The 20,836-nt window shown below is 40.5% G+C and overlaps 1 protein-coding gene across 1 annotated transcript; it reads left to right on the top strand.

The window, feature by feature from the left end:
• Nucleotides 1–12,598: 12,598 nt before the first annotated feature.
• emc (Basic helix-loop-helix domain-containing extra-macrochaetae) lies at nucleotides 12,599–20,550 on the top strand. Its single transcript, XM_067141578.2, has 2 exons — nucleotides 12,599–13,080; nucleotides 18,039–20,550. The coding sequence occupies exons 1-2, from the start codon at nucleotides 12,682–12,684 to the stop codon at nucleotides 18,090–18,092; spliced, it is 453 nt and encodes a 150-aa protein (XP_066997679.1). The 5' UTR covers nucleotides 12,599–12,681; the 3' UTR covers nucleotides 18,093–20,550.
• Nucleotides 20,551–20,836: the final 286 nt, after the last annotated feature.

The following is a 20,836-nucleotide window of genomic DNA, read 5'->3' as shown; positions in this document are numbered from 1 at the left end:
GTAATTCAGGTGAATTCGTAATAGATCCCGGGGAATCACTGGAGAGGTGGAGGGAATATTTTGAACATCTTCTCAATGTAAAAGGAAATCTTCCTGGTGGTGTTGCAAACAGCCAAGCTCAAGGGGAGGAGGAAAATGATGTTAGTGAAATTATGCTTGAGGAAGTGGAAAGGATGGTAAGAAAACTCCATTGTCACAAGGCAGCAGGAATAGATGAAATTAGACCTGAAATGGTGAAGTATAGTGGGAAGGCAGGGATGAATTTGCTTCATAGAGTAGTAAAATTAGCATGGAGTGTTGGTAAGGTACCTTCAGATTGGACAAAAGCAGTAATTGCACCTATCTACAAGCAATGGAACAGGAAGGATTGCAACAATTATCGAGGTAACTCATTGATTAGTATACCAGGCAAAGTATTCACTGGCATCTTGGAAGGGAGGGTGTGATCAATCGTTGAGAGAAAGTTTCATGAAAACCAGTGTGGTTTCAGACCACAGAGAGGCTGTCAGGATCAGATTTTCAGTATGCGCCAGGTAACTGAAAAATGCTACGAGAGGAATGGACATCCATGTTTATGCTTCGTAGATCTAGAGAAAGCATACGACAGGGTACCGAGGGAAAAGATGTTCGCCATACTGGGGGACTATGGAATTAAAGGCAGATTTTTAAAATCAATCAAAGGCATTTATGTTGACAATTGGGCTTCAGTGAGAATTGATAGTAGAATGAGTTCTTGGTTTAGGGTACTTACAGGGTTTAGACAAGGCTGTAATCTTTCACCTTTGCTGTTCGTAGTTTACATGGATCATATGCTGAAAGGTATAAAATAGCAGGGAGGGATTCAGTTAGGTGGAAATGTAGTAAGCAGTTTGGCCTATGCTGACGACTTGGTCTTAATGGCAGACTGTGCCGAAAACTTGCAGTCTAATATCTTGGAACTTGAAAATAAGTGCAGTTAGTATGGTATGAAAATTAGCCTCTCGAAGACTAAATTGATGTCTGTAGGTAAGAATTTCAGCAGAATTGAATGTCAGATTGGTGATACAAAGCTAGAACAGGTCGATAATTTCAAGTATTTAGGTTGTGTGTTCTCCCAGGGTGGTAATATAGTAAGCGAGATTGAATCAAGGTGTAGTAAAGCTAATGCAGTGAGATCGCAGTTGCGATCAGCAGTATTCTGTAAGAAGGAAGTCAGCTCCCAGACGAAACTATCTTTACATCGGTCTGTTTTCAGACCAACATTGCGTTACGGGAGTGAAAGCTGGGTGGACTCAGGATATCTTATTCGTAAGTTAGAAGTAACAGACGTGAAAGTAGCAAGAATGATTGCTGGTACAAACAGGTGGGAACAATGGCAGGAGGGTACTCTGAATGAGGAGATAAAGGCTAATTTAGGAATTAACTCGATGTATGAAGCTGTACGCATAAACCGGCTTCGTTGGTGGGTCATGTGAGGCGAATGGAGGAGGATAGGTTACCTAGGAGAATAATGGACTCTGCTATGGAGGGTAAGAGAAGTAGAGGTAGACCAAGACGACGATGGTTAGACTCGGTTTCTAACGATTTAAAGGTAAGAGGTATGGATCTAAATGAGGCCACAACACTAGTTGCAAATCGAGGATTGTAGCGACGTTTAGTAAATTCTCAGAGGCTTGCAGACTGAACGCTGAAAGGCATAACAGTCTATAATGATAATGTATGTAATGTATGTATGCAGTATGAATTCAGCGAACCCACAATGGACATCCTGGAGAAATTAATTGAAATTGATATTACTGGAATCATATTTGGCTTAACCACACTTTTTATGCTAGTGGCTTCACGTCACACCGACACAGATAGGTCTTATGACGACGATGGGATAGGAAATGCCTCGGAGTTGGAAGGAAGCGTCCGTGGCCTTAATTAAGGTACAGCCCCAGCATTTGCCTGCTGTGAAAATAGGAAACCATGGAAAACCATCTTCGGTGCTGCCGACAGTGGGATTCGAACCCACTATCTCCCGGATGCACGCTCACAGCCGCGCGCTCCTAACCGCACGGCCAACTCGCCCGGTCTTAACCACATTAGGGTTACAGAAACTGAAATTCGGAAACCTTACCTCAGTTCGCTTTGCAGTAATTCAACGTTATTAGGTGTAAAGGATCATCGGTTTCCAGACAGCACGTTGCAAAACATCGAGAAACTTATCTCCACATGGTCTACCATGGGACCGCTCCTCAGCCCGAAGGCCTGCAGATTACGAGGTGTCGTGTCATCCTCTCGGCCGTTATTCTTGGCTTTCTAGATCGGGTCCGCTATCTCACCGTCATTTGAATTTATTGCATACCAATATGACAACGTCGCTTTTACAAATCTCTTTGTAAATGACGCCATGTTTGATTTATTCACTGTCTTGTAAATAGGCCTACTACAAGTTAGTTTACAAATCCGAAACGATTGCGAATCACCTTCGATAATTTTGAAACAGTTGCCTATCAGGTGCGATAGGATTTGCACCTATCCTCAATTGTAATCACATATGCTGAGCGGACCTCGAACCAGCCCTCAGATCCGGGTAAAAATCCCTGGCCTGGCCGGGAATATAACCCGGGGCCTCCGGGTAAGAGGAAGTTACGCTACCCCTACACCACTGGGCCGACCCTCTTAAACCACCCCTCCCATATAAATATTCTCCTTTCAATATTTCACTTATCTTGCACATCATTTGGTACCCAGGGTTTTTCAAGCATTAGTTTCATATTTTAACTACATTTCATTTTAATTTCATTTCATTTTAATTTCATTTTCTCTCTTCCTACAGAAAAGAAGTTTAAGAGGTGATGGATAAACTAACGATAATTCAAATTGAGAACGGACAGTACAAATGTAGTCAATAGAAGGTGGATGAAAGAAAAGAAGCCGTTAAGACGTAAAAAATCTGCAAAGGAGTTATAAGCCAAAAACGCCGAAAAAGGCGAACAAGCACAAACAAAAGCCAACATTTTCCGGCCTACATTGACCCAGAATGAACGTATATTATGCTGGACGTCGTCTTCAAACACCCGAGAAAAAAGGGCCTTTACCTCAACTTCCGAGCCTTATCAACAGTCAGTTCATTATTACTCCTACTGGTAATGACCATGCTGTTGTTAGTTCATCTCGAGGTCAGTGGATGAAATCTCTTATTTTCGGTCTTGTATGTTAGCCATGCAGAAATAATCTATTTATTTATCATTTATTATTTGCTTTAGCCTACGTCGCACCGACACAGATAGTCTAGGTCTCACGGTGATGGAATTGAAAAGGGTTAGGAGAGGGAAGGAAGTGGCCGTGGCCTTAATTAAGGTACAGCCCCAGCATTTGCCTGGCGCGAAAATGGGAAACCACGGAAACCCATCATCAGAGCTGCCGACAGTGGGGATCGAGCCCACTATCTCCCGGATGCAAGTTCACAGCTGTGCGCCACTAACCGCACGGCCAAATCGCCCGAATGGAAATAATCTAGTGAGCTATGTTTCTATAGGGGGCTGCCTAGCTGAGGTGGAGAATTCAAACTAAATTAATGCAGAAAGTCATAGGTTCGTTTATATGTCAGGAAGTCGAACGATTTATCAACAAGACTTCCACTTCTGGAGAGGCACGTTCGACCACAAATCGTCTGAAAAATAAGCAAGATAATTTAGCTAGCTTAATATTTTCGAAATCAGTGCTGTAAGTCGGAATGATTAAGGCTACAACATTACTTTCTTTTATATGTTAAGTGGAACATACATACTTCAGGTTTCATTCGTTTTTTTTTTTTTACATTTCTATTTACGTCACACCGACACAGATAGGTCTTATGGCGACGATTGGACAGGAAAGGGCTATGAGTAGGAAGGAAACGGCCATGGCCTTATTTAAGGTACAGCTCCAGCATTAGCCTGGTGCGGAAATGGGGTACCACGGAAAATCATCTTCAGGGCTGCCGACAGTGGGGTTCGAACCCGCTATCTCCCGAATGCGAGCTCACAGCTGCGACCAAATCTCTCGGCCGGTTTCGAATTTTCTCGTATTTGTCGTAGGCTACCTTTCATTCTTGTAGCCTGAGATACGTACAGTGTAAAGGAGGTCGTTCCGATGATGCGACGATATTCGAAATGAATCGCGACTACGGTCTAGACAAATTTGACTTCGGGTAAAGTTCGAAATGCTCACTTAACGTTTAAAACATGGCACATTAATGGTTAGAGGTGAAGAAAGGTCATTACCTTATTTGGAACGAGATAACAGCGTGAGGTAGTCATTGGCTTTTCACCAAGGTGGCCATGGTTCGAACCCTGGCTAATGTAAGACCTCTTAAATGAAGCGTCACGTCCCTGTGGTTCTGACTCCACGTCAGAATGGAAGTCCCGTGGCTATGATGTGTGGCTATGTTATGATATCATCAATCACGTAAAACTACAAGCCCGACTGCTTTTATTATTATTATTATTATTATTATTATTATTATTATTATTATTATTATTATTATTATTATTATTATTATTCGAAAACTACGTTGCTTTCAACTCGTTTAATGCATGTATAACACAGTAATTTTATTTGTTTAATGTCCCTTCAATTGCTCTAGGTTCTAAGAGACATCGGGGTGTCTGAATTTTGTCTCGCAGATTTCTTTTACGTGACTGAGCTGTGATTAATTCTGCTAGCTTGGGCTCTGAAAGCCATAGCTCTAGCATTTGAGTCATTCATCCCGGCTCTCATAAGAATACTGTATGAGAAATTATAGGGTCATTAAATGTTCAACATATATGGCACAGTACATCATTTATTTCCTCGTCAATTCCGTGCTGTAACAATGGTTGTTTTTAACGCAATAGGTTCACTGTAAACTATTAAATACGCAGTGCAAATGTGTGTACTGCCAGTTTTAAGAACACGTTATTGTATGCAAGTGCTATTTGCATGGTAGAAGAGATCGAAGTAGCCTGGCACGACGAGTCACGCGGATAACAGTGACGTTAGTGTTAACACCTGGCACAAAACAAAATACCTCCTTATCGCGAGCACTTTCTCTATCGTGGGCGGCTCGTCCAGTCTGTGAGGAAAGTAAAAATCATTCAATACGTACTGTACTATAAATTCCCAAGGTAACACAAATTATTTGCTTGGGTAACTTCATTATATTTACAGTCGGTTCATTGTAACATACATTATACGAACATTGTTTATCAAATATTCCTGCCTTCAGTCGTAGTGATCCTAGGCAGTGTAGGCCTACCTCTGGAAATGAGCGATGGCTCCTGTTATAAGCAAGGGTACGTTGGGTGTAGGAAAAATGTCCTCCACTTACTGACATGATGCAGGGGATTAGAACAATAATAACAGACTAATAATAATAATAATAATAATAATAATAATAATAATAATAATAATAATAATAATAATAATAATAATAATAATAATTTCTTGAGTATCCAGCTCTATAGCTAGAATTCAGTGTCTTGGGCTTCGGGCTCAATTCCCGACTTGGTCGCCGGTCTTTAATCGTAAACAGTTAATTTTCATGGCTCGGGGACTGAATGCTTGTACTGCTCCCGACAATCCTGAAACTCGAACACCAAACACAACACTATCTTTCACTACAGTAACATACAACTTCCCAAGCTTCGTACCATAGTCTCGTCGAATGGTCTGCCTTACAAGGACTGCATTCGGCTGTAAAAGCCCCAGGAAATAATAATAATAATAATAATAATAATAATAATAATAATAATAATAATAACGTAATTGCGTAACGATTAGAGGACTGTAGCCATGGATTTCACGTGTTATACGCTAGGAAAAATGTACTCTGATTTTCCTTTACTAGGCCGTTTTTCCTCGTTTTCCAGTGATATTTTTGAAATTCGTAGACTCTCTTTACTTTTTGTCTCTCTGTACTTGCATATCGCCTTTCCAAGAGAGCTGGCTACGTGGTAAGTGTCGTGCATTTGGAAGATAGTGGATTTAAACTCCAACCGTTCCGCATCTCTGAAGATAAACGTGCACGATTTCCCATTTTAACACCTGGTAAATATCGGACCTACATTTATCTGAACTAGAACTTTCCTATCTCATAGTCACCGGAAACGTGCATGAGTTCGTACGACGCTAAATATAAACAGCTGTCTTTTCAGAACATTCAAAATTAGCTACCGTCCTCGGAGGCCCCGGTTCGATTCCTGGTACTGCCAGAAATTTAAGAATGGCAGGAGGGCTGGTATGTGGTTGAAATGGTACATGCAGCTCACCTCCATTGGGGTGTGCCTGAAAAGAGCTGCACCACCTAGGGATGAGGACACGAGAAGATTCAAACATTCACTCCTCACATTTTTCATCTTTCCTTGCTACTGCATTTGCTTATACCGTATTATGTATTTACTCGTCCGCCTCCTTGGCTGAAAAGACCAGTGCCGAGGCCCTCGCTTCAAGGCATCTAGGGTTCGATTCCCGACCAGATCTGGAAATTGGGCTGTGTCTGGTTAATTCCTCTCACGATTGGCTGCGGTGAGTGAGTCACGTTGCTGTCAGTTGGCTGCCAGCTGCTGGCATTCGGGAGATAGTGAGTTCGAACCCCGCTGTCGGCAGCCTTGAAAATGTTTTTCAATGGTTTCTAATTTTCACACCAGGCAAATGCTGGACCTGTACCTTAATTAAAGCAACGGTTGCTTCCTTTCCACTCCTAGCCCTTTTCTGTCCTATCGTCGCCATAATATCTGAGTCGGCGCGATGTAGAGCACATTCTTAAAAATAATCCTCACAGTCGGGGACTGGATGTTAGTGTTTATCCCAATACCAAACCAAACCCCATGGCGCAGCAGCCCCGAAGGGCCACGGACTAAAAAGCGAGCGCTGCTCAGCTCGAAGGAAGGCAGATTACGAGGTGTCGTGTGGTCAGCACGACGAATCCCCTCGGCCGTTATTCTTGGCTTTCTAGACCGGGGCCGCTATCTCACCGTCAAATAATGAAGATTATGTTTGTTGTTTAACAATTGGCTTTACGTCGCACCGACACAGGCAGGTCTTACGGCGACGATGCGAGAGGAAAGGCCTGCGAGTTGGAAGGAGGCGGTTGTGGCCTTAATTAAGGTACAGCCCTAGCATCTGCCTGGTGTGAACATGGGAAACCACGAAAAACTGTCTTCAGGACTGCCGACTATCTCTCGAATGCAAGCTCACAATTGCGCGGTTCTAAGCGCACGACCAACTCTCCCGGTGAGTTTGTTGTTTAAAGGCGTCTAACAGCTAGGTCACCGGTCGCTAATGGTACGAGGTGTAACGAAATGTAAATTGAAACTCCAGAAGGTATCCATTCCCTAGACTCTGCAACGAATGGTGATGAGAAAATCATCGTGAAACAAAAACCATCAGTGGCTCCAATTTACAATGTCTTAATTACTGGGATAATACTTATCTAAAGGGGTCCGAAATCCAGGTCATCGGACCCTCACAAGTTTACTAATCACTAGTAAAGCAGAACCATGATGTTCCTCCTACAGTGGTACTAATCACAGGTAACGTACACTCATGTTGTTTCTTGCAAGGTGGTCGCCCTAAGACACTGGCAATGTAGACCCATAGTATGTCGCACACAATGGCATCACTCACAGGTAACACAGATCTACAGTGTTTCGCACATAAAGTAACACTCACAAGCAACGCAGACGCGTGGTGTTCGTCACATAGTGGGACTAATCACGGACGCCGGTATTCCCGTGGTGTTCCTCACATAGTGGAGCTAATCACAGGCCTCGTATACTCATGGTGTTGCTCACATAGCCTACTGCTACTAATCATAGGCAATGTACACCCACGAAGTATCACACATTATGACATGCAACACAAACCCATGGTAGGCTATTCCTTGCATAATCGTACTACTACTACTCTCAGGCAACGCAGACCCATGGTTTTACTCACATAATGGTAGACCCTACTAATCACGGCGCCAGCCAACCCGTGGTGCTCCTCACTTGGTGGCACTAATCTTAGGCAACGCAGACCCATGATGTTTCTCATAAAGTGGTACTACTCATAAGTAACGCAGGCTCATTCTGAACACAGCGGAACCGACCATTGGAATACACACGATGAACAATATCAGAAACAACGCCCAGACCCGTAATGTTTCTCGCATAATGGTACTGCTCCTATGTAACGTAAACCCATGGTTTTCCTCGCAAGGTGGTACTAGTCGCTAGTAACGTCGACCCATGGTGTTCCGCACGCAATGGTCCTAATCACAAGTAATCACATGGTTTTAATGTGATTATTCCTAGGTCACCCCTTGTAGCCACCCCTTACGACAGGCAGGGATGTAATCTTGGTCTGCGTCCCCCACCCACAGGGGGCCCACCACCATTGTCCGGCTCCATGGCTGAATGGTTAGCGTGCTGGCGTTTGGTTCAAGGAGCCCCGGGTTCGATTCCCGGCCGGGTCGGGGATTTTAACCTTAATTGGTTATTTCCCCTGGCTCGGGGACTGGGTGTGTGTGTCGTCCTTAAGCAGAAAATGAAACGAAAACAAGGAAAGAATGAAGAAAATAAGAAAATATCAGTCAAAATATTAAAAAAAATTCTAAAAAATATTTTTAAAAACACCAGATAGCTTCTCAATATTGTAATCACTGGGTTGAGTGTACCTCGAAGCAGCCCTCAGATCCAGGCAAAAATCCGTGACCTAGCCGGGAATCGAATCCGGGTTCTACGTGTAAGAGTCTGGCACGCTACCCCTACACCGTGGTACCGGCGTTTGTCTGAATATAGTACACACACACAGGAACACGCAATGGTGAATACATCCCTCCACTTAATGTTGGCATCGCGAAGGGCATCCGAAGGTGAAACAGGACCAGGTCCACATGAACGACACAATTGGCTCCCTCGACCCCACCAGAATATGGGTAAAGCAATAGGAAAATAAATATTATTTATTTAAATCATCTACTGCGCAGGCTCCGTAAAACATGTTAATCACCTAGAATTTTTGTCCTTGGTTTCCCACTTTCACACCAAGGTGTACCTTAATTAAGACCGCGGCCGCTTGCTTCCCACTTGTAGCCCATTTCTGTCCCACCGTCGCCGTAAGACACAGATAGGTCTTGACTAGTGTGAAAATGAGAAACCACGGAAAACGACTTTCAGGGCTGCCGGCAGTGGGGTTCGAAACCACTGTCTCCCGAATGCAAGCTCACAGCTGCGCGTCCCTAACCGCACGGCTACTCACTCGCTTTACAAAAGATAATGTGACCCTTTATGAGAAAGGATTTATTTAATAAGGAGCGAAAAATCCTCCTTACATACGATAATTCCATTCTACCATTTGCTACAAACTGCAACGAGCAATACGATAAATGTTTGAAAATGCTATTATTTTTCTTTCTGCCACTCCAGATTACCATAAGACAAAACATAATATTTTGGCAGAGAAAAAGTTGTAGGCCTAACGTAATTTAAATGTTAGCCTAAACTGTGTGATAAATTGAAGTTTTCCATATCTAGGCCTATACACAGTTATTCTTCATAAACAATATAAATGACGCCACAGAATTTGCATTAAACTTTTCAGTGCAAGAACGGCCAGTTCTTGGCTTAATTGCTTAGAAATCGAAAATCGAAAATATTTTGCAGAAATTTAGGAATGTTTTTGGAAAAGATCCACGACTGCCGATCATTAAGTCAAGACTGAGATACCATATCCAATACGTATTTCCTTCTGAAGTATTCTTACGGTTCATATATCTTACTCTGATTTAGATTGCAGTATTGTCCAAGAATCATTTATCCACAGTGCGTGTTTTGTGCCCTCGTTTACCAAGCTCTCTGACACTCATCAAAGAATATTATTATTATTATTATTATTATTATTATTATTATTATTATTATTATTATTATTATTTTCATCATCAAATTCCTAATACAGTATATGGCGTAATTATGTTTAGGTTAGTTTTTAAAATTATTTCCTAGTAACTGTAAATTGTTTTGGTTTCATGTAGGTAATTGTTAATCTTGCTTCAGTGTAAGAGAAGGCTTCATAGCCGTATCTATGCAAAGCAAAAGAAGGCAAATAAATAAATAAGTAAAAATTAGAAAGAAGTAAACTTGCCAATACCACACAATAACTTACATCCTGTTTCTAGTTAGATCTTTAAATATGACGAAGATAAATTGTCACGTACGTGAATGGATTGGCTTTCAGGAGTAGCTAACAGGATACTTCATCATCATCAATATTAGACAAACGGCATTTGAATACTACAGTATTCCGTTGACTAGAAGAGAGATACCTAAAACCACAAGTAAATAGTGAAGTGTGAGAAATTCGCCCCCGCCCCCACATCCCCCTCCTTCATCCGCGAAGTTATTATCGTTTACAAAGAAGGTAGTCGTTGCTCAACGTTCGACTATTTGGATGTCTTATGCGAAAGTGAACCAAGTGATATTTTTTAGAGTACCGGTACCTAATGACACTGAACGAACACTTAAAGCACGCTCTTTCTTATGGTAGAGACAAACATGCTTAATATTAGGAAGTGAATAATTACAGATGGTAGATGGTGACCACCTAAGGTTCAGTGACGGAAGAAAATTGATTTTACAGTGCTCAGTGATAGGCCTATTACAAAACATATTCATTAATGCTAAGGATCTTTTCAATTTTGCCGTGTTTGAGCAGAAATAATGTTTATAATTCAATACTTCAACTCTTACAATAACAGAAAATAGGACAATTTTGTGCACATTATTCGGAAGCGTTGTATAGTACGCCAACCCTTTCTTGATACCTGAGCTCCCTAGTCCTGAATCGGAACTCGGTATCAAGAAAAGGTTCGCGTACTATACAATGTATATTACCGCATTGCATATACTGAAGTTCAATACATGGATCATAAAGTAAAGTCAAACATTATTATTATTATTATTATTATTATTATTATTATTATTATTATTATACATACATACATACATACATACATACATACATTATCATTATAGACTGTTATGCCTTTCAGCGTTCAGTCTGCAAGCCTCTGAGAATTTACTAAACGTCGCCACAATCCTCGATTTGCAAATAGTGTTGTGGCCTCATTTAGTTCTATACCTCTTATCTTTAAAATCGTTAGAAACAGAGTCTAACCATCGTCGTCTTGGTCTCCCTCTACTTCTCTTACCCTCCATAACAGAGTCCATTCTTCTTCTTCTTCTTCTTCTTCTTCTTCTTCTTCTTCTTCTTCTTCTTATTGGCAAAGTGTTCCACGTGGTCTGTTCTATTTAAATCCGTCTACAACTACAGCCTGCAATGGGCTCATACTGTAAGTTGTAGTAACTACCCAATTTTTTTCAGTTTTTCTCAAAATCCTGTTAATATCATGGTTTTGTTTAGCGTAAGACCATCCATTTATGTTGGAAAAAGTGTGTTAGGAAGGCTAATAACAATTCATTGAAAAACAACCGAGATTTACTCTAGTTTTCCGTTTTACGGCAGTTTCCATCCCCGGGCTTCATTAATATGTTTTACTGCACTACATGTTTCACTGCTCAGAATTTACACTAAAATTGAGATAAATGCAATTAACGAAGAATCTTCACAATTTTCCGAATTTAAGATTGGCCTTGGAAATTGGTGCGGGTCAGGAAATGGGATTGTTGTACATCAGCACTTGAGGTGTTATTGTTATTCCGATCTTCATTGGCAACGTAAAACAATCTGAATTGAATGAGGATAAAGATACGAAAACAAGGTTTCAGATCAAGAATTAACTAATTGAGCGTTTGAGTATGCAGTATGAGAATACTGGAAGTCACATGAACATTGTATTAGTGGTGTCTTTCCCAAATACATGTAATAGATAGTTATTCGTTGACAGTTCGAGTAACCAGAATATAGAAAGCATGAAATGGAACTAACAGGATTTAAAAAAATCTGGATGGGTGAACATTACTCGGTACTCAGCTGAGTCACTTCCTCCCGTCTCCTGGCTAGATTCTGGCATAACCCGTGGTTACTTACGTTACGTAATGTAAATCCTCAGCAGATATAACTGTAAATTAAATTTAACTGTGTGATATCTTTCTCAAAAGTATTCATCTTAGCGGAGTTTCGCATTTGTGCGCATGTAATTTTCTATGGAGCACTTTGTGTTACAGCAAGGTAAGTTCCCCTCGAATTTTTCAAAGCGGTATTAAGTGCAGAGGCTAAAGAACAACAGGTTTTTTTAAAACAACTTTTAACCAAAGACTTAGTAAAGAAAAATATAAAGATAAATCTGACAAAGTGCATAAGTTTAGGGTCAACTAACATGCTTTAATAGTGAATCTAAAAAGCATTCTTGAAATAATGTAACAAGTCAGTCTGAATGGCATAGTACAATAAGTTCTTCACAGGTGGCTCTGCGTACTCAGTACATTATTTAGAGACGTGTGGAGAGGGAGAAATGTTTGCTCTGATTCGTCAATGGAAGGCAATGAGGCGGATGCTAACTCTAGCTCCGGAACAGCATTGGCTAACACTTAGACGTCACACATGAAGGCGGGGAGCGGTCAACGGCGGGGGAAACAGAGGGTATAAAGCCAGGCGCAGGGGAGCTCTCGCGCATATTCCTAGCGGAAAACTCGGTGGAGAAGTACCGATCGTGTCTGTTAATTCAGTTGTGTTAGTACTTTCTATTCAGTGATGAAGGCTGTGTGTGCATCGTCGCCTGCTGGAGGTGGTGTTTCGTCGGGTCGCGTACATCGCCAACGGCGTGACATCGAGAATGAAGAGATACAAATGTATCTATCGAAGCTGAAGGAATTGGTGCCTTTCATGCCTCGTAATCGCAGGCTATCCAAGTTGGAAGTCATCCAGTACGTAATTGACTACATTTGCGATCTACAGTATGCGCTGGAGACACATCCTGCAGCAGCAACGGCTGCTGTCAACACAGGCGTCACAACAACGACGGCGGCGCCTTCAGTGCGACAGAGTCCTACAGCGAACGGTTCGTCTAGTCCACGACAGCCCTTGGGAGTATTGGCTCCCAACACCATCGTCCCTAACACTTCTTGTGCGACACAGGAACAGATTTCCACGGTAAGTTCAATGCTTTAATTTCGTTATGTAGTGTGTGCACCTTACATATGTTTTATACTTTTTGAAATCCAGTAACAGTATAGTTATTTGAAATGTCTGTTTAGAAGTTGAAATGAAGACCTGGATAAAAATATTGTTTGCCCGGGTCTTACTCTGTTCCTAATCTCTTATGACTAGTACGCTATTAGGAATGGAAAGCAGTTGCAGGAGATTTATATTAAGAGACTGTTTTTTGAGAAACTTTTACGGAATTTTAATTGATTATAAGTATTGTTTTACGATTATTGGTTAGTGTCATTGTTTGTGTATCTTTGATTCAGTTAATCTTTTTCGTAGTGACATTCTTCGCCGCAGGAATATTTTATCGAAATGAACTTGTAGTGCTCCTTCTGTTCCGCTCTTATCCAGTAGATGCGTGTTTCTGTTGTGTGACTATTTTATTAATCTTCCTAAATTACTATCGTTAGACAAAGTACTTTCATTTCTCTAGTCTTGAAATCTAAGTTGAACGACAGATTTCCTTGGTTTGAAAGTCTAAAAACTTACCGGTATAATCAGAATTTCAGTAGACATTTCTGAGAGTAAGTTAACTACGTTTGCTGTACAGATTATGCACAGTCGCTCTAAACAGTATGAGCCCATGGTATTCTGCTAGTTCCTCGCTGGTACACTTTTCTCAAATAATATTGACAAACTTATGTTTGTGGGTATCTACATGGGAGGTGAACTGTAATTTTATAATTGAAATTTAATCAGATTAAAATATTAAATGCAAGGAACGTATAATACCGTGTTCCCAATCATGTTTTGAGCGATTATACATTACTTCAGTGCTTTTTACAGTTTGGAGATGAATTGTTTTCATTACCTCCTACTACTATTGCGTATTTTGTTACGAAAATCCTTTGTTGATATTAACAGCCTCTGTATGCTATTTTGCCCTTTAAATCATGTTACTTGGCCTCGTAGTGTGCTGCCAGTTGCCGTGACTTCATTGTGTTCTACATTAGCAAGCACAGGTGTGCGACTTAGAGTACTTGGCACTGTAACCGTAAAATTTGAAAGATACCGAACCGAATTTCTCATGTGTGTATTATTTAAGCTTGGTAGCTTATTACAACTTTCCAGCATTTATTTACTTCCTGTAAAATATAAGGCTATGCTATGAGAAAGGGTAATATTTTATTCTCCCTGAAATATTTGTAAACACAGAAACCGAGGGCGTTGCTACAAGTGGACGTAATTCGTGATTGAATATTCTACATTAACCACTGGTCTAGCTTAGATGAGTGTGTCCTAGGGAAGGCGCAATGTTCTCCGAGACCACGTATCTGTTAGTGGCGCCAACTGCCTGCTATGCCGAGTGACTTTCCGAGATTAACGTTGCTCGGTTCAAGCTAAAGCTGCGATAGTAGTGTATTATGGTGCACCTGTCTCGTCTACGTACGTACATATCTCCCAGTTACAGAGCCTAACACTACACTGGACATTATGTGAATTTTTCCCCAACACTACACTGGCTATTTCCCCAAATTTATTTAAATAGAGCTGATCATTACGGTTTCTGTTGACGTTGAATTTGCTGAGCACGTTAACACAACATTTTGTTGTATGAGCGAATTGAAATGTATCCTTGAAAGACGTGCCAGTTAGCGTAACATTATCATTTATGTTGGATGGTAAATCATTGTTCGATTTTTCTCTAATGGTGTTCATATAGCCAATGTTCTCATTGACACCTGTGAAAATGTCAACTTCGTCTCTGCACATTGTTATTCAGTTGTATTAATCCTTCTTGTATATTTCCTTTTGTAGAATTTCACATTATGCTTACCTAATTATTTTGTCATTTATTTAACTTGATAGTACCGGTAATTACATTATTTCTGGGGAACATTCCTATACAGCTCTTAGCAATTTCTTGCATGTATTGAAGCTTCATTTAACATCGCCTGTTCTCTGTCTGAAGATACAATAGCTTTCGTTTGCGAGACTTCCGTTTATGCTAGTTTGTAGAGATTTATAATTGAATTTCATGGAACATAGGTCCTGTGTCGGTGACGTGGAACGAGATTGGAAAGTTGAGTCTTGCCACCCGCACCCGTAATCTCACGACTATCACGCGAAGATACTAGCCAGAGAAAGCGCAGCGGGCACAACTTTCAATAACACGTCGCTGCCTTCCTCATTTCGTGATGTGGTTAGTGACCGCAGTGTTACTTAAATGTATAATGTATAACTTTTCTAATCTTTTCTGTACTATTAACTATTTTTTTATTGTCGCTTTAACTTAGAAAGTCATATCGCGACATTCATAATTATACATAAAGGAATAATTACATTGATTACATAGAGTTACAATTGCAAAAATAGCAATAGTAGCCTACTATTACCTTATGTAAATACTGAATTCATAGATGTATTATTCTGCTGCTTTACATTGTTGTCAGTGGGACTTTTTTTGCTTTAAGTCGCACCGACACAGATAGGTCTTACGGCGACGACGGGGCAGGAAGGGGCTAGGGGTGGGAAGTGGCCGTGGCCGTAATAAGGTACAGCCCCAGCATTTGCCTGGTGTGAAAATGGGAAACAACGGAAAACCATCTTCAGGGCTGCCGACAGTAGAGTTCGAACCCACTATCTCACGAATACTGGATACGGGCCTCACTTAAGCGACTGCAGCTATCGAGCTCGGTGTCAGTGGGACTAAACATGTTAATGGAGAGTAAAGAGTTTTATCATCATACTCCCAGGAATCGGAAAGTTCATGCCTCATTCCATGTGTAGGCTGCTATTGGTCTTGATTGTGTCAAGTCAGTTTGGGCATTTCGAATTCTCTAAATTCATTACACTGTTGACAGTATTTCTTGGAGAATTTAACTGTATTATGATTTATAGTATGTAGAGGAATGTTTGCTATCCATCCCCAGGCCGAAAGAAATATATATTTTTAAACAAATGTTTGCTATCCAGACCACTAATGTAGTTAAGTATTCGCGTTTGTGTGCTTACTATTTTCAGTCGACTTAACAATACGATCAGTACGTTAAAGAGGGAGAGAGAGGAAACAATTTTTACTGTTGGAAATATGTTTGCCAGTATTTTTGGCAAGTGTTGTGTTTAAATAACTTTGGTCGATTTTTAATAACATTGCAATGTCATATGTGAATGGTGGATATAAATAGCTATTCCATGAACAGCTGTTAATATTTATGGTCGCTCCCCTTCCCTGTTACCAAACCGACAAACCAGCCCACCCCTCTTAGAGCTTTTCAAACTAGGGGGCGCAGTGATATAGTCAATGATCAAACAATGTGGAGAAAGTTTTTCCCACGCGGCCAACCTAGAGAGCTAGCTTAAGCAAGCAACTAAGCAGCCAGGCCACCCTTCTAAATGCACTAATAATACCCATAGAGTTACGAAAGCTGCTGGTCGCCGAACACCTGGCATCTGTGGGCTAGGCGAGGAGCAATGTAGGGGACCAGCGGGGTGAGCGGGGCAGGCGGAGAGAGGCCTCAATAACGGTTACACTGCTGCTTGCTTGCTAGTCGAGCCATCTGCAACAAACACGTGCAAGGTTGTGGCTCTGTCACGTCATTGGAAACAATCTTTTGCTTCCTTTTGTCAGCTCGGCCCCTATTCAAATAACGTGACCTTTATGACTAGAAAATCTTTTTCGTGTGCTGGACAGTCATCATCATATTGTGGACATGTGCACCTCGATGGGTTCGAGTCCTGTAAGGAACATGTGCTTGCCTGCTTGTAGGTTATCGTGACCCACAACCATTACGTTGCATTCACTCCTAGGTTCGAAGTACGTTGACCCCGTTCAATCACTTCGTTTATTATTTACAGAAATATGCAGGTGGAACTGTGCATTCTATCGTTGCTTTAATAAGGCACAGCCCCAACATTTTCCTGGTGAGAAAGTGGGAAACCACGGAAAACCATATTCATGGGTGCCGACGCTGGGATATGAACCCATTATCTCCCGAATGCATGCGCACAGCTGCGCGACCCTAACTGCACGGCTAAGTCGTTCGGTGAATTCTGTTCTGTTAACTATTAAACCGAGCTGGATAGCTGCAGTCGCTTAAGTTCGGCCCTATCCAGTATTCGGGAGATAGTGGGTTCGAACCCCGCTGTCGGCAGACCTGAAGATGGTTTTGCGTGGTTTCCCATTTTCATACCAGGCAAATGCTGGGGCTGTACGTTAATTATTTTTGCTAGTGGCTTTACGTCGCACCGACCGAGATAGGTCTTATGGCGACGATGGGACAGGAAAGGCCTAGGGGTGAGAAGGAGGCGGTCATGGCCTTAATTAAGGCACAGCTCCAGCATTTGCCTGGTGTGAAAATGGGAAAACACGGAAAACCATCTTCAGGGCTGCCGACAGTGGGATTCGAACCCACTACCTCCCGGATGCAAGCTCGACAGTCGCACGCCCCTAACCGCACGGCCAACTCGCCCGGTGTACCTTAATTAAGGCCACGGCCACTTCCTTCCCACTCCTAGCACTTTCCTGTCCCATCGTCCCCATAAGACATGATGATGATGATGATGCTTGTTGTTTTAAGGGGCCTAACATCGAGGTCATCGGCCCCACCATAAGACTTATCTGTGCCTGTGCGACATAAAACAACTCGTAAAAAGAAGTTAACTGTTTAACCCTGGGCGATTATACAAGCCCGAAGTTTGCAAGAGCTGGACAAATGATTAATTCCTAATTACTTTCTCTGCCTTCCGGTCCCGGCAGAGATGCATCTCATTTTTACCTTGATGTGATCCAATCTTCTTATTGTGTGTTAGGTGTTAAATCTTCTGTATTATATTCGACGTTATTTGCTGTCGTTCTTTTGAAATGTGTTTCAATATGATTTCATAAAGGAAACTTCCCCCCATTTTTTTTACTTCGAGCTGTTCATCAAAAGCTCTAAAAACCTCTCTCTTTATTTCAGACACCCACATTGGAGAAGGTGACACCATCAGACAGCAGGCCGGTGTCGTGTTGAAGTCAGCTAACCGCGTCACTCGTCGAAGATCATCGTCATCATCCTAAGTCTGACTGTCGCACGAGCAGGAGCCGGTGGAATCCTCCTCATGGTGGCAGTAAAAACAGGCGCTATTGTTTATCATCCTATTTCATTTTCACAAGTAGTGTGTGCGTTTGAGTGAGAGGACAAAAACTGCGTTTATGGAGTGTCACATTTATGAACCAGATTAAATTTGATTTCTCGGTTCTAGTTGGCAACTAGATGATTTTGTTCCCAGATTTAAATTGAGACATTAATACAACTCATTGATCTGCAAGTCATGTACAGGATTATTCTTGGAAGATAATTCTAATATAAAATTCTCCCTTTTTTACATACTTGTTAATTGCATGAAGCACTATGTTAGGGTGGTTTGAGATGTTCCTGCACCTAGTCAAAGCTTGTGTTCTGTTAAAAATCATGATGAAAATTATGAAACTGCCAGTTGCAGATGTCATTTATCAGCCACATATTGGGACTTACAGTTAACTTGCTATTTTGCTCTTTGGAAGCAATTTGAAAAAAGCAAAATGAAAAAATGGTTCATCTGCACTCACTTTTTACACTTCCTTCACTTCTTCATAGAAATTTATTGTTGCTTATCAAAGATATATTTCAATTTTAAAAATCTGTCAAAAGATATGTCTTGTTCATTTAAAAAAATCTACAATATTGAGAAAATTAAGCAAGTGCAAATGGACCAAGAATTTTAATCATCAGAATTCATTTGGAGCTTGATATGGGTAAGGCATTGTTAATAATTGCAAGGTCAACAAGTTTCTCAATATGTAAAATTGCTTATGTACTTCTCAGTCAACATCAGTTTTCTACCAGTTAACATGAAGTTACTGAACAAATAAGAGCATTATTTGCTTCCTTGTGGTCTTCAACCTTCAGTTTAAAATTACAGAATTAAGTGTTAGTTTCACTGTTGTACTGTTTGCTGATGGTTGATGTATTAATGTGTTGTGCGCTGTGAATTATGCATTTTAATGCCACAGTAATTGGGTTTTAAGAATGTTCATCCTAACTCCTATCGCACTCGCACATACAACTATTATGATGGTACCTGTATTTTTTTTTTTTTTGTGGAATGATAATTGAATGATAGTGTTTTCTACTTTTCTTCGTTATGGTCGCTACAATTCCAACGGGTTCACGACGTATAAACACATCACTATAAAGCCTAGATGGACCACTGAATGAGTAAATGTAATTAAGTGTGTGAAAGTGTGGTCTGGTTTGAAAAATAAGTTGCAGAGTGAAGCCAATATGTGTATGAGTGTTTTATTACTTTCTCTAAATTGCTAATTATCAGGTGATGTAATAAATTAATAATTATGGAATGTAAAAAAACTAAATGAGTTCTTCTGACATATGTAGAGTTTGAAAATAGAAAATAATGCCAGCAGTTTTCCTTCAGAAAAGTGGATGCATTTTTATATTGTCCCCCCCCCCCCCTCTCTGGCAAACTAACAAATGTGCAAATTATCAAAAAATGAGGAGAGCTGAAAGAAGTTGGGATTACTCATGTCAAATCAATTTTTATATTTAATGATTGGTTTTATGTGTTAGCCATACAGAATGAGCTGCAGATATGAGACTTTGTCAGAGGGTAGACATTATATTAATAATAAAATCTAGACCAAAACATTAGGACTACAGGTTCCCTTAGTTCATCGCTTTTGCTAGTTTGCCATAGTGGGGACGATATCAGGTTTCCTTTTGATTTATCATTCTCATATTTGTGTATGACTTACATATATGGAGTTTGAAGAAGGAAAATAATGCCTGTTTTTTTTCCTTCAGAAACGTGGAGTTGAGCAGTTACACATTTTTATATCGGGTATTCTTTTCATTTATCATTCTCATATTTGTGGAAGAGCTCACTAAGTGGAAATGTTCCACAAGATTAACTCGTGAAAGATCAAGAATGACATGTGTGGGATTTATTGTACTGTGCACTGTACTATTACCAAAGATTTATGAAAGCATCTAGATGCATGAGTGGTATATTTAACAAATAAGGCTTCACTGACTGAACTTGTGATTTTTCCACTCTATAATTTGTAGGACCATTATATGTGAACTGGTGAGGGTCTCTCCTGAAGAGCGACTTTGATATGTTCATTCGATAAAAATATTTTCCTTTCATCCCGTTGTTAAAGTATTATTGTATTTTGTTGTCTGTGATGTTAGTCATTTTTTTCTTGTACAAATATGTATAAACGGTAAATATATGTGTATTATATTATTGTCATTATTATTATCATTTGAGAGAAAGTGAGAAATGTTTGTCAGAATTTGTAAAATTTCTAATTGTAAATGGAAGTGTTAGTGGGACTGCCAGTGTCTCGACTTCATTATAAAATATGTATCGATTATATAGATGAAAAATATGTCGACAGTTATATATATAAAAAATGAATAGAATTGATATTGCCTTGTCATTTTGCTAGTTAATAGTATTCCTTTGACACAATTTCCTCCTTCACTTTGAACTTTTGTACTAACTTTCCTGCTGGCTAAGAATTGCTTTTTGACAAAGTCCATTTGATGGTTGTACAGTACTTACTACTGAATTAATTTGGAACTGTATGCCATTCTTTCTGGTGGTGAGGATACAGGAAAACCAAGGTAGAGTAGGATGTGGTGCACTTGAAAGTAATAAGGTCTGTATGGATTGCAGTAACTTATAAAAATATTTAAAAAGGAAATAATCC

This window comes from Anabrus simplex, chromosome 2, assembly GCF_040414725.1.
Source record: "Anabrus simplex isolate iqAnaSimp1 chromosome 2, ASM4041472v1, whole genome shotgun sequence".
NCBI lineage: Eukaryota > Metazoa > Arthropoda > Insecta > Orthoptera > Tettigoniidae > Anabrus > Anabrus simplex.
Note: the sequence above shows the minus strand (reverse complement) of the source record. Positions and strands in the feature narration are given on the sequence as shown.